The sequence below is a fragment of the Lampris incognitus genome, chromosome 2 (assembly GCF_029633865.1).
Source record: "Lampris incognitus isolate fLamInc1 chromosome 2, fLamInc1.hap2, whole genome shotgun sequence".
Taxonomy (NCBI): Eukaryota; Metazoa; Chordata; class Actinopteri; order Lampriformes; family Lampridae; genus Lampris; species Lampris incognitus.
Window position 1 is genome coordinate 122,083,407 of NC_079212.1, and position 11,876 is coordinate 122,095,282.

Below are 11,876 nucleotides of genomic sequence, written 5' to 3' on the forward strand. Positions count from 1 at the left end.
CATCTTTAAAAAAAACAATTATTCCTTTGTTACGGTTGTGTTGATATAATTGTTAGTGCGTATTTTTAGATTTGAGTTATTGTTCCTTCTCTTTGTTTGCGATTTAACTGTCCCTTGATATATACTGCCACCAAGTGGTATAGCTAAGAACTGATTAGCTAACGTCTTACTGCGTCATCATTAGGCGACAAAATAAGGTGAAAGGTAACAGCTTCCTTGCTCAGGGGCAGGTTGACGACCCGTTTCAGAAATATGAATATAAACAGAATATTTGCCTTATCTAAATCCGCTAAAATCGGGAAGCGGTTACTCGCCTGCAATGCAAAGCATACCGGGAAAGAAATATTTTATCTGCAGCATCACCGGACCATTAAAACCCATGCAAGAAATCTTGCGTATGCTAAGGATTTGTTCCTTGGCCAGGTGAACAAGGTAAATTAAAAGAAGGGCTTGTCAGTTAGCATTGTGAAACTGACCCACGTTTTGCTTTGTGTGTATTTTTATCGTTTACGATTTGTCGACTAGTTATTGATTATTTTCTATAGTTTTTGTCTATAGTATTGATTCTTATCTATATTTGTGAGGTAATGTTAGATCCGAAATGTCCTCATCAGTTGTAATTCATAAATGGCATGCAGGTTTAACTCTATGGTATTATGTGTTCGTGGTGTATTCCCTAGTCAGGCTCATCATTTGATCTACTTGCACACAAATGAAATGATCGCAATGTTGTCGAGGCTTTCTGACTTTATTCAGTGACTCTTTAAGGTCTTGCCACTTTCAGAGCTCAAAAAATGTTGAACTCCCTCAAAGGATCCATCCATTATCCAAACCGCTTATCCTACACAGGGTCGTGGGGATGCTGGAGCCTATCCCAGTAGTCCAATGACTCCCTCAAAAGTCCCTCGAAGGATGTCATTTTTATTTAAACAGTATTTGTGTCAAGTCAATTTTATTTATATAGCCCATTATCACAAATTAAAATTTGCCTCAGTAGGCTTAACAGCAATACAACATCCTGTCCTTTGACCCTCGCATCGGATAAGAAACAACTCCCTAAACACACATTCCGTGTGTGTGTTTAGGAAGTGTGTGTGTGTGTGTGTGTGTGTGCGCGCGCGCGCGCGCGTTTTATCTGCATTTAATTATTTATGTGCGTCTACTAGGAAGAGGTGTTCCCTTATCCAGAAATTGGAAATGAAGAACTGGAAGAGATGAATCAGTTTGTTGCCCCAGTGGAAAAATTCTTTAATGAGGAAGGTGAGAGAGTCAATCTATGAAATATGAAAAAATAGTATGCATGTTTTTGCAGGCCACTGCAGGTAGTAGCTGGACAAATTAAGGTTTGTGCAACTTGTGCCTTTGATGAATTTATTAATTTGATAATGAAAGACTTTTGTCCTTCTGTCCTCAGTTGACTCAGCGAGGATAGATCATGAAGCCAAAATCCCTTCAGAGACCCTCGATGGGTTGAAAGCGCTTGGGCTGTTTGGGATCCAGGTTCCTGAGGAGTATGGTGAATTGATTTTTGGCCTGGCTCGAGCTTAGCAAATCCTCCAAATTTACAGCAATTTAACTTGTAATTTTAGCTATAGAAGAATTGTTAAAAAATATCTCCCACCCATAAAACATATTTAGCCCCATGATCTTAAACTTTTACTTTTTGTATTACTTGTACTATTTCTATCAACCCATTTAGTAAGTAGACAAAGCATGCAGATAGATACCCGTTGGAGGACAGCATGCTGTAATGTTAATCAGCTGGAAGTCAACTGGAAAATGTTTACATCCGGAATGTTTACTTGTTGTTTAAATGGATTTGGGGAAATGGGACAGCCTATATCCATAAACATTTCAGAAATTTTAATATTGAAAAACTACCCCTTAGTTTAAGTAAACCAGCATACAGCTTGAAATCTCTGTTTGCAAATCTAATCATTTGGTTGAGGTGGGCGGTGCCTGTTTCATTTGATAGACAGATAGATAGATGCAAATTAAGGAAAATCAAATGCTTAAACTGTGAACATTTAATACATTTGCTCTTATGGAGAATAATCTGTGGAGAGAATGGTTTACTTGGTTCTACTGTAGCATTTGTCATTTTATTTCTATACTTTTATTTTAAATTGATGGTTTTAGATTATGTAAATTTTTCGGAATACCTGAAGTGTTTTATTATTATTATTATTACTATTATTTATTATATTACTTGTTTTCCAAACACTTTGATTTTACAAGATAACCTGTCTCTGAAGCAGCCTCCCATAAACAATTCTTCATTTTCTTAGATTTGTCCATACAGCTCACCTCTTTCTATTATGTGAAATATTAAATCAAGCTCAATGTTAGGTTATCTGTAGGTAGGTCATTATAGAGTTCTGTATTACAAAGACATGTTTTAATCACATATGCACCTAGGTAAAAATTACACTGCAAATGTATCTTAGCTACATTTCTAAAGCTGACCAGAACAGAAAGGAAAAGCCCTATAATATCTATTAGCTCTAAGGTTCATATTAAGGAAAACTGACATTTTTTTTTCCAGGGGGGCTTGGACTGTCCAACACTATGTATGCGCGGTTAGGAGAGATCATCTCACTAGATGGCTCCATCGCTGTAACACTGGCTGCACATCAAGCCATTGGTCTAAAGGTAAACTTGTATTGTGCAGCAAAGATTGAGGTTTCTGTCAAACACACTACCCTGGCATAAATAGTATATCATCTACTTAATTTGTCAATTTAAAAAAAAAAAGATTTAATGGGTTGTGTATATGATGCTAGCAAGCACAGACCTTAAAGGGTTTGAGCCTGTGATAGACTCTTGATTAAGTCTTTATCCTTGCCAGTATGAGTGACATCTGTGACTTTCATAGGCATTGTAGTGGATGTGGGTTCCGTGCAAATTGTTAACAGGTGTTCGGTGTTTTAGGGGATCCTGATAGCAGGAAATGAGGCCCAGAGACAGAAGTATTTGCCCAAACTGGCCACAGGAGAACATGTAGCAGCCTTCTGTTTGACGGAGCCAGGAAGGTAAAAGATTTAAATGGTAAAGGTAAAATGGTAAATGGATTGCATTTATATAGTGCTTTTCTAGCTACAACAGACACTCAAAGTGCTTTACAATCAGTGAATGCCTCACATTCACCCACGCACACACACTCTTACACCAACGGCGTTGTCAGCCATGCAAGGCGCTAACCTGCTCATCGCGAGCAGTTAAGGGTTCGATGTCTTGCTCAAGGGCACCTTGACGTTTTTGCAAAGAGGAGCCAAGAATCAAACCAGCAACCCTCCAGATGCCTGATGACCTGCTCTACCTCCTGAGCCACACTCACCTCATCTTAACTTTGGAATTCACTGAGCATCCGTCACATTTCCTCCATTACATCTTTCAAAACCCATATAAAGTCTCATCTCTTCGTACGGTGTTACCCATCTCTCTCTGTCTCACCTGCTTGTGATTGACGCGTCTTATTTTTTTTCTCCTTTTTCATGTTATATTGTTGCTGCTCCTTGTGTTTTGTTGATACTCTCGTAAATTGACCTTGAGCTTTTGAAAGGTGCCATATAATTAAAAACTGTAATAATAATGATAATAATCATCATCATAATAACAATAGCTTGGAAACTTGCTTTAGAACTTCTTGTAGTGAACCATGACATTTACCATAGCACTATGTTCTTTCTGAATCTTAAGTTTTATTTGTGAATGGTTCATTTGAATGACTTTGCCTCACTGATTGTCATATATTTTAATAACGTAATATATATGCTTTCTGCTTTAGCCTTTCGTATGATGGCTGTTTTTGTTTCAGTGGAAGTGATGCTGCCTCCATTCAGACCCGTGCCACCCTGTCAGACGATGGGAAGCATTACCTGCTCAATGGTTCTAAGGTAAGAAGCATGTCAGCAAAAACATATTTTGAGATTTTTATTCCCATTGTGAAATCTTGTTGCATTGTTTTCAATATACATGTCACTGAGGGGACTATTTCATTTGTTTTATCAGATTTGGATTTCTAATGGTGGGCTGGCAGATATAATGACAGTATTTGCCAGGACTGAAGTGGTTGACAAAGACGGATTGAAAAAAGATAAGATTTCTGCATTTATTGTGGAGAGAGCCTATGGGGGCATAATCAGTGGAAAACCTGAGGACAAACTTGGCATCCGGGGCTCCAACAGTAAGACTTTTCTGCCATTTATGGTGGTGGACATTGGGGTGTTCAGTTTCATTTAAATATTGTAACCTGCTTCTTTGTTAGGTTTGTCCCCATGTGCGATTTAGATGAGGCAGGACTCTTTAATTACCGTGTGGTAGGTGTCTCTATAACCAGAGTTACCTTCCACTTGTTGGTCATAACATGATTGTTTTCCTTTTGTCTTACAGCTTGTGAAGTGTCTTTTGACAATGTCTCTGTTCCAGTAGAGAATGTATTAGGAGAAGTTGGTGGTGGATTCAAGGTGACTGTCATCCTACTGGCACCAAGCGCTGCTATACTGTATATGAATGTACTATTTGCAGCTCTGTTGTGATTTTTCCATGAACCATCAACAATGATGTTATTGCTTTATGTTAGGTTGCCATGAACATCCTCAATTCGGGGAGGTTCAGTATGGGCAGTGCTGGGGCCGGAATGATTAAAAAGTTAATAGGTAAATGCTTCAAGTTACAGTCACTGAATAAGAAGTAACCTGCGACTCGATTGATCTTCTTCAACTTAATATTCTTTCTCATTTTGTAGAAATGACCGCAGAGTACGCAGCAACCAGAAAGCAGTTCAACAAACGCCTAAGTGAGTTTGGTATGATTCAGGTATGGCCTGTTGCTCTAAGCAAATTCCAGTGAACAGACTACTCTCTCTTGTCAGAAGAGAGAGTAGTTACTCGTTTTCCCGCTGCTTGTTGTAGGAGAAGTTTGCAGTGATGGCTCTGAATGCCTTTGTAATGGAGAGCATGGCTTACCTGACTGCAGGGATGATGGACAGACCAGGAGTACCAGACTGCTCTCTTGAAGCTGCCATAGTCAAGGTTAGATTACCTCATTTTAAACCCTACTTAGTCGGACCGAAATTGATACAGTAATATTTTTCTTTAGTATCGCTTATTACTTTGTCATGCTCCCCCTATTTCAGCTTCTCTCAGCTGATCTTTTTTCCTGATACTCATAATGTCATCAGACACACAATTTACATCAGGCCAGTCAGATAAAATCATCAAGTTATGAAACACTGCCCACCTTTACTTGCGTTTACTTGTCATTCAAAAGGTCAGCTCATGAATATTAATGAGCACCGGACCACTTGTTCTTTAGACAATTGAGAATAGTTATGGATTAAGGTATAAAAAAAACAGTATTAGTCATTAACAAATGAAAAAATGTGTTGCCAAATGTTTTATGATGCCGAGTTCAAGATTTTTAGACATGAAAAGTTAAATATGATTACTTTCGGTCCGACTTAAAAAAAAAAAGGCAAACATCTATTATTGTTGTTTGTTTAGGTATTTGAAACAGTTGTTCAAAACTTGTTTGTCTGCATCTTTTTGGCCAGGTATTCAGCTCTGAGGGAGGCTGGATATGTGTCAGTGAGGCTCTGCAGGTCCTCGGAGGTCTGGGTTATACTAAGAACTATCCCTACGAACGCTACCTAAGGGACTGTCGTATCCTGCTCATCTTTGAGGTAACCCACAAGTAACTATTCGGGGAATTAGAAGTCCACCAGAGGGCGTATGCTGTTTTGTAATTTTGTGTCTGAGAAGGAGAAGAGTGAGATTTTGTGGTGGACCAATTTTTACTTCCCATAACCGCAGAAAACAGACCAAGTAGACTTTTGGCTTTCACTGGGCAGAACTACAGCTCACTGGTCTGTTTAGAAGATGAATCTATCACAAACAGCTCTATGCATAAGATAGAGGGTAAATCAGATCTAAATGTTGTGAACTGTTTTGGGATCACCAAATTAGCATGAACACCACGTATGTCTTTCTTAAAGACATTTTGTTTCAAGACAATTTCAATTTATGTTTTAGCACTCTGATGTTTCCTTTTTAAGAGAACATTTCAGGCACCTTTTCTGAGATGCAATAAGGTAACCAGACATGATGACTTGTGTGTCTCACTTTGCCACCTTGCTGTGTGCACAAACATAAACATACCACAGTAGCAGAAAAAGCTGTGAAAATGCAGGTGTGAGTTTTCCAGAGGAATTAGATCCTAGGCCAATGAACCACACATGGCTCCAGATACATTGAAAATAACCAGCCAACTATCTCTGGGCACCAATGTAAAACTAATAACATGTCATTTTGACTTATCCTCGTTCATCTACAGGGCACCAATGAAATCCTGCGGATGTACATTGCTCTAACTGGAATGCAATATGCTGGAAAAATACTGACAGGGAAAATAAAGTAAGAATATACAGGTTGTATAACTCATTAAGGCATTCAGAAGCATGTTTGTCAGTATTTCCAGACCTTTTTCTTTCCTACCCTAGGGAGATGAAGAAAGGAAATATTGGTCTTGCTCTGGGTATGTTGGGAAAGAAGCTGAAGGATCACTTTGTAGGAAGCAATGCGGACTTTGGCTTGACCGGCAAAGATGGAGTGGCACATCCCAGTTTGGCAGTAAGGACTTAATCTCTGTGAAATGCTAAGGCAGAAATGAGATGGAAGCCCTGGAAAAGCCTCAGCATATTTTCAAATGCACAAATTGTCCGTGGCCTACTTTTCACCAGAAACATCAAGTCACCAATAACAGCCTATTCTACAAAATATCACTGCGGTGATTGCCACTTTGTAAATTGGTGGCCTATGTGAGGAAAAAGTCAAATTTGTAGTGAACACAGATAATAGACAAAGCAGACAAGAGGCTGATTGGCTTTTATTTCATAAACCTGCAGTTTATTATCATATTTTTTCTGGGATTTGATTTGGTTTTGAGCATCAATTGAGACACTTGACATTTTTTAATAAATGTTTTATTTAGCTTTGTATCCAAATGTAGCCCACAGAAATCTAAGCCATGGATATAAGCAATGGTAATTAACAATATCCTAATGCTCTGTAATTCACTTAGCTTGTATAATTGCTCAAATGCTTGGACAAAATTTGAGTGTTAGTTTAGCTGGTGTACTAACAAGTACATGAATGCATACTATATAGGAAACCATGGAACCAAAAACAAACTAATTAGCCGTTACATTCATTACAGTGTAGAAATATAGACACCAGTGCTCCTGATACCCCAGATCTCCCATTTGTAGCCAATTGCTACAGAAGCGACAAATCAGGAGATGTGTAAAATAATGTGCATTAGCCTTAAAGATTTTTATCCCACATTGAAATCTTGCATTCACTGCACTCTCTTGTTGGCTGAGGCATATTAGTATATTTATGAGAATTTGCACCCTTTCTCTGTTTACAGGACAGCGCAAAGAAATTTGAACACAATGTCTCGGTTTTTGGAGCAACTGTGGAGAGCCTACTCTACAGATATGGAAAGGTAAGTGATTTATTTAATTTATCTATCTATCTATGGCTGTTTGCATGATGGGTAGAAAAAGGATGTTTGGGTCTTTTAGCTCCAGCTTGAATGTTTGCAATTCCACTGAGCGAAATTCCTTTTGGCTGAGGTAGCTGAAACTATAACTTGTGTCCATAGCAACTTGGGGGTTAATATGAGCCTGTTTTGTACAGTAGAGACCTACTGACATCCTCCTCTCTCTCGCTCTGTAGCGCTAAGGTAAACCTCATCTGCTTGACAGCTGGTCCAAAAGTACCTTACCCCCCCCCCCCCATTCGTCTCAAATGAGGTTCTGTTTGACCATGTTTTTGTAATCAGGAACGTCTTGGATTATGAATAAACCACTTGGAAACACCTTAGTTTTGATGTTCCCTGGGCCCCTTCAGCTGTGGTTTCCCAGGGATAACTTTTATATAAACACGCAACTCAAATTGGGGAAAAGAAAAGATAATCTTAGAATGATTGCATGTCAAAAGGTCTCTGCTGAGTTTCATTGTTGGAGACTTAAAGTAAACTAATTTGAACAACTCAGTGATGTACACCAAGTTTCTCTCAGTAGAGTCCGGATCTCAGAGACACAATGTATGTAAGCTATTGCTGATTTCAGAGGTGATTGGTAAGCCTGAATATTGCATGTGTTGTCAGACAATAGTGGATGAACAGTTGATGCTGAAGAAAGTAGCAGATGTGATAATCAACCTTTATGCCATGACCGCCGTCCTGTCAAGAGCCAGCCGCTCTATCAGCATTGGCCTCAGAAATCACGACCATGAGGTAAACACACGCATGCACACATCAGAGTGCTGGTTGAGTAATCTTATCTTCCTACCAATCTGTCAGTGATATGTGTAGATGTTTTGATAGGTAGAGGTTTGTATACTCATCGATCGCTGGTTATATACTAGGTGGTCTATGTTAAAATGCTTTAAACTACTACCTGCACTTCAATCATGTTAGCAATGGTAATCCTAGGCTTCTCAGATTTTAAATAATGGCTGTGTTTTGCAAATTTCTAGGTGCTGCTCGCAAACACGTTTTGCAACGATGCTTACTTCAAGAACAATTATATGATGACTCAGTTGCAAAAGCGTAAGTACAGTACCAAAAAAAAAACTAATTAGGAACAGCCCTGTGCATTTTTATTGTCTAAATACAAAAGATTTGCATGTGTTGCGGAATTTCGCTGCCAGCCCTAAATACCGACATTCAGCCAACCCCCCACCCCCAACACACACACACACACACACACATCCTCTCGCATTTGACTTCTCATGTTGTGCAAGGTTGTTTTAATTTGGAAAATGGTCCAAGCTGCTACTCTGGAGAGAAGAAGCATCAAGTTTTCTATATGAAAAATAGAATTGGCGTGCGTGTAATGAAGCTTTATTCTTCATTCCAGATTCTCCAGAGAACAATGACGCCAACATCAAGAAAATTGCCAGCCAAATCCTGGAGAAGAGGTCATACATCTGTTCTCATCCCCTTGAAAGAACATTTTAAACAGCTCTGCTATGTGACCCAGACGCACTTTGCCCTTTGTTCTGATCAAGGGAAATGTGGGAAAACTGTTTCACATCCTGTATACTGGATCATAATGGTTTGTTTTGACATTTGGAACATGTGCATTGCCTTATCTATTTTAAAGCAGCACCTGTTTGACAATAACTTGTGTACACACCAATGTATGCATTAACATATAAGATTTATCTGATTATTTTGAAGGTCACAAAATCTAAGACAATAAAGAGCTCATCTGATAGGTGTTAGGTGAATTCTGATGACAGTGTTGTGTGAAGTTTGATCCAAAGTGCTACTTAACTTTACTGCTGTAGTGCGATATCACGTAAACAATTACAAGTAAGATACAAAGAAATTATTTCTTACTTATTAGGCTACTGGACTTACAGGGTGCACTCGGTAGAAACTGACCTCAATAATGTTCCTGAATGCTTTGACATCCATTATGTGTGTCTTGTCATTAAGAACAGGAACTTGAAAAATGTGGACACCACTGTCTTCCTCTGTTAGGGGCAAGGCTATCTGCTTTTAGTTGAATGAATGCTGCGCACAGTATTTCCTGCAGTAAGCAAAATGTCATGGAGTTTTAATCCAACTGTCTTTGTTTTAAAGTTTTCCCTTTTTCTCTAGAATCTTTTGATCTTGTTTCAAAAATAAACTGCGCATACACCAATCAACCAAAACATTAAACCACTGACAGATACGTTAAGTGTCATTGATTATCTTGATTTTGATTGACTGATTGATTGATTATCTTGTTACAATGTCACCTGTCAAGGGATGGGATATATTAGGCAGCAAGTGAACAGTCAGTTCTTGAAGTTGATGCGTTGGAAGCAGGAAAAAGGGGCAAGCATAAGGATCTGAGCGACTTTGACTAGGGCTAAATTGTGATGGTTAGATGACTGGGTCAGGGCAGCTCCAAAATGGCAGCAGGTCTTGTGGGGTGTTCCCGGTATGCAGTGGTCAGTACCTACGAAAAGTGGTCCAAGGAAGGACAACTGGTGAACCAGCGACAGGGTCATGGGTGCCCAAGGCTCAAAATGCTGAAAAAGTTAATGCTGGCGTCCGGGTGGCTTGGCAGTCTATTCCATTGCCTACCAACCAACACGGGGATCCCGATTCAAATCCCCATGTTGCCTCTGGCTTGGTCAGGCATCCCTACAGACACAACTAGCCGTGTCTGCGGGTGGGAAGTCAGATGTGGGTATGTGTCCTGGTCACTGTACTAGCACCTCCTCTGGTCAGTTGGGGCGACTGTTTGGGGGGGAGGGGGGAACTGGGGGGAATAGCATGATCCTCCCACGTAGCAGCACGCGCTACGTCCCCCTGGCAAAACGCCTCACTGTCAGATGAAAAGAAGTGGCTGGCGACTCCACATGTATCGGAGGAGGCATGTGTTAGTCTGCAGCCCTCCCCAGATCGGCAGAGGGGGTGGAGCAGTGATCGGGAAGGCTCGGAAGAGTGGGGGATTTAGCCAAGTACAATTGGGGAGAAAAGGGGGGGGGGTCCAAAAACAAAACCAACAACCAGTTTCATATGCAAATACGGGCCTGACCATTAACTAGTTACAATGGCCATGTTCTCAGAGGATTTGGGAATGTTTGCAATCACAGCATTGCAAGATGGTGACAGATGTACTCTTAGGCCCATTTTAGGATGAGGATGTGCACATCCTTGATAGGGAGGAACGCTGATTTGAATGGTGAGTCAAAGATGCCATCTATGTGAAGAGGGGACAACCATCCCTGAAACGGGGGGGGGGGGGCTAATATTACATCTGTTGCCATCTAACAATGCTGTGATGGCAAACATTCCCAAATCCTCTGAATAGTACACATGGCCATTGAAACTATAGTTAATGATCAAACCCATATTTGCATATGATACTGGTCGTTGGTTTCGTTCATTATGCAACTCTATTGTTTATAAGGGTGGGGATACCTGCAGTCAATTTAGACTGAAGAGGTCACTTAGACGAGTGATGAAACGTGTCTGTCAATAAACACTGTATCCAAATGAGCTGGTTCAATTTTCTTACCTAGATTATTAAGCATACATAAAAAAGCATATGACACTAGCCAGTCATCTTAAAGACTGACTGACCAGATCCATGCCTGGTGTCTTGAATAAAGACTTCTTGGGTTTAGCTAGAAGTGTTTCCTGAAACCTCCATTAACTTCCTCCAAGGTGACTATCACTGCCCGATCCACACCAGAAACCTGATTTGTTCTAACCTCAACCTAACCCTAAACTTAACCACGCGCCTGTGCAAACCAACAATAACAACATGGCACATGCGTACAACAACATGGCACATAGGGTGCCCTTTCCTGGTAGCAGCTTTCTTGGCCAACTGCTGTACTGAGCTCTGGTAGCAAAGCCACATTAAATGTTTGTACAAGAGATGAATATTATCAGTGGCTAAGAAAACTGATCCATTTTATACCTTGATTTTTTTTCAATACAGTGGTGATGAACCATAAGGATATGCGACTGCTGGGGACATCCAGGTAGCATAGCGGTCTATTCCATTGCCTACCAACACGGGGATCGCTGGATCGAATCCCCTCGTTGCCTCCGGCTTGGTCGGGCGTCCCTACAGACACAGTTGGCCGTGTCTGCAGGTGGGAAGCCAGATGTGGATATGTGTCCTGGTCGCTGCACTAGCGCCTCCTCTGGTCGGTCGGGGCACCTGTTCAGGGGGGAGGGGGAACTGGGGTGAATAGCGTGATCCTCCCACATGCTACAGCCCCCTGGTGAAACTCCTCACTGTCAGGTGAAAAGAAGCGGCTGGTGACTCCACATGTATCGGAGGAGGCACGGTAGTC

General features: G+C 40.6%; 1 protein-coding gene across 1 annotated transcript; it reads left to right on the forward strand.

Annotated features, from left to right (window-relative positions):
* The first annotated feature begins 214 nt into the window (after positions 1-214).
* On the forward strand, positions 215-9,740 carry acad9 (acyl-CoA dehydrogenase family, member 9). Its single transcript, XM_056273752.1, has 18 exons — positions 215-432; positions 1,167-1,260; positions 1,415-1,516; positions 2,546-2,652; positions 2,932-3,032; positions 3,818-3,896; positions 4,012-4,186; positions 4,393-4,466; positions 4,583-4,658; positions 4,748-4,818; positions 4,914-5,033; positions 5,555-5,683; positions 6,334-6,413; positions 6,500-6,629; positions 7,429-7,506; positions 8,173-8,301; positions 8,544-8,616; positions 8,927-9,740. The coding sequence occupies exons 1-18, from the start codon at positions 253-255 to the stop codon at positions 9,025-9,027; spliced, it is 1,899 nt and encodes a 632-aa protein (XP_056129727.1). The 5' UTR covers positions 215-252; the 3' UTR covers positions 9,028-9,740.
* The last annotated feature ends 2,136 nt before the right edge of the window (positions 9,741-11,876 follow it).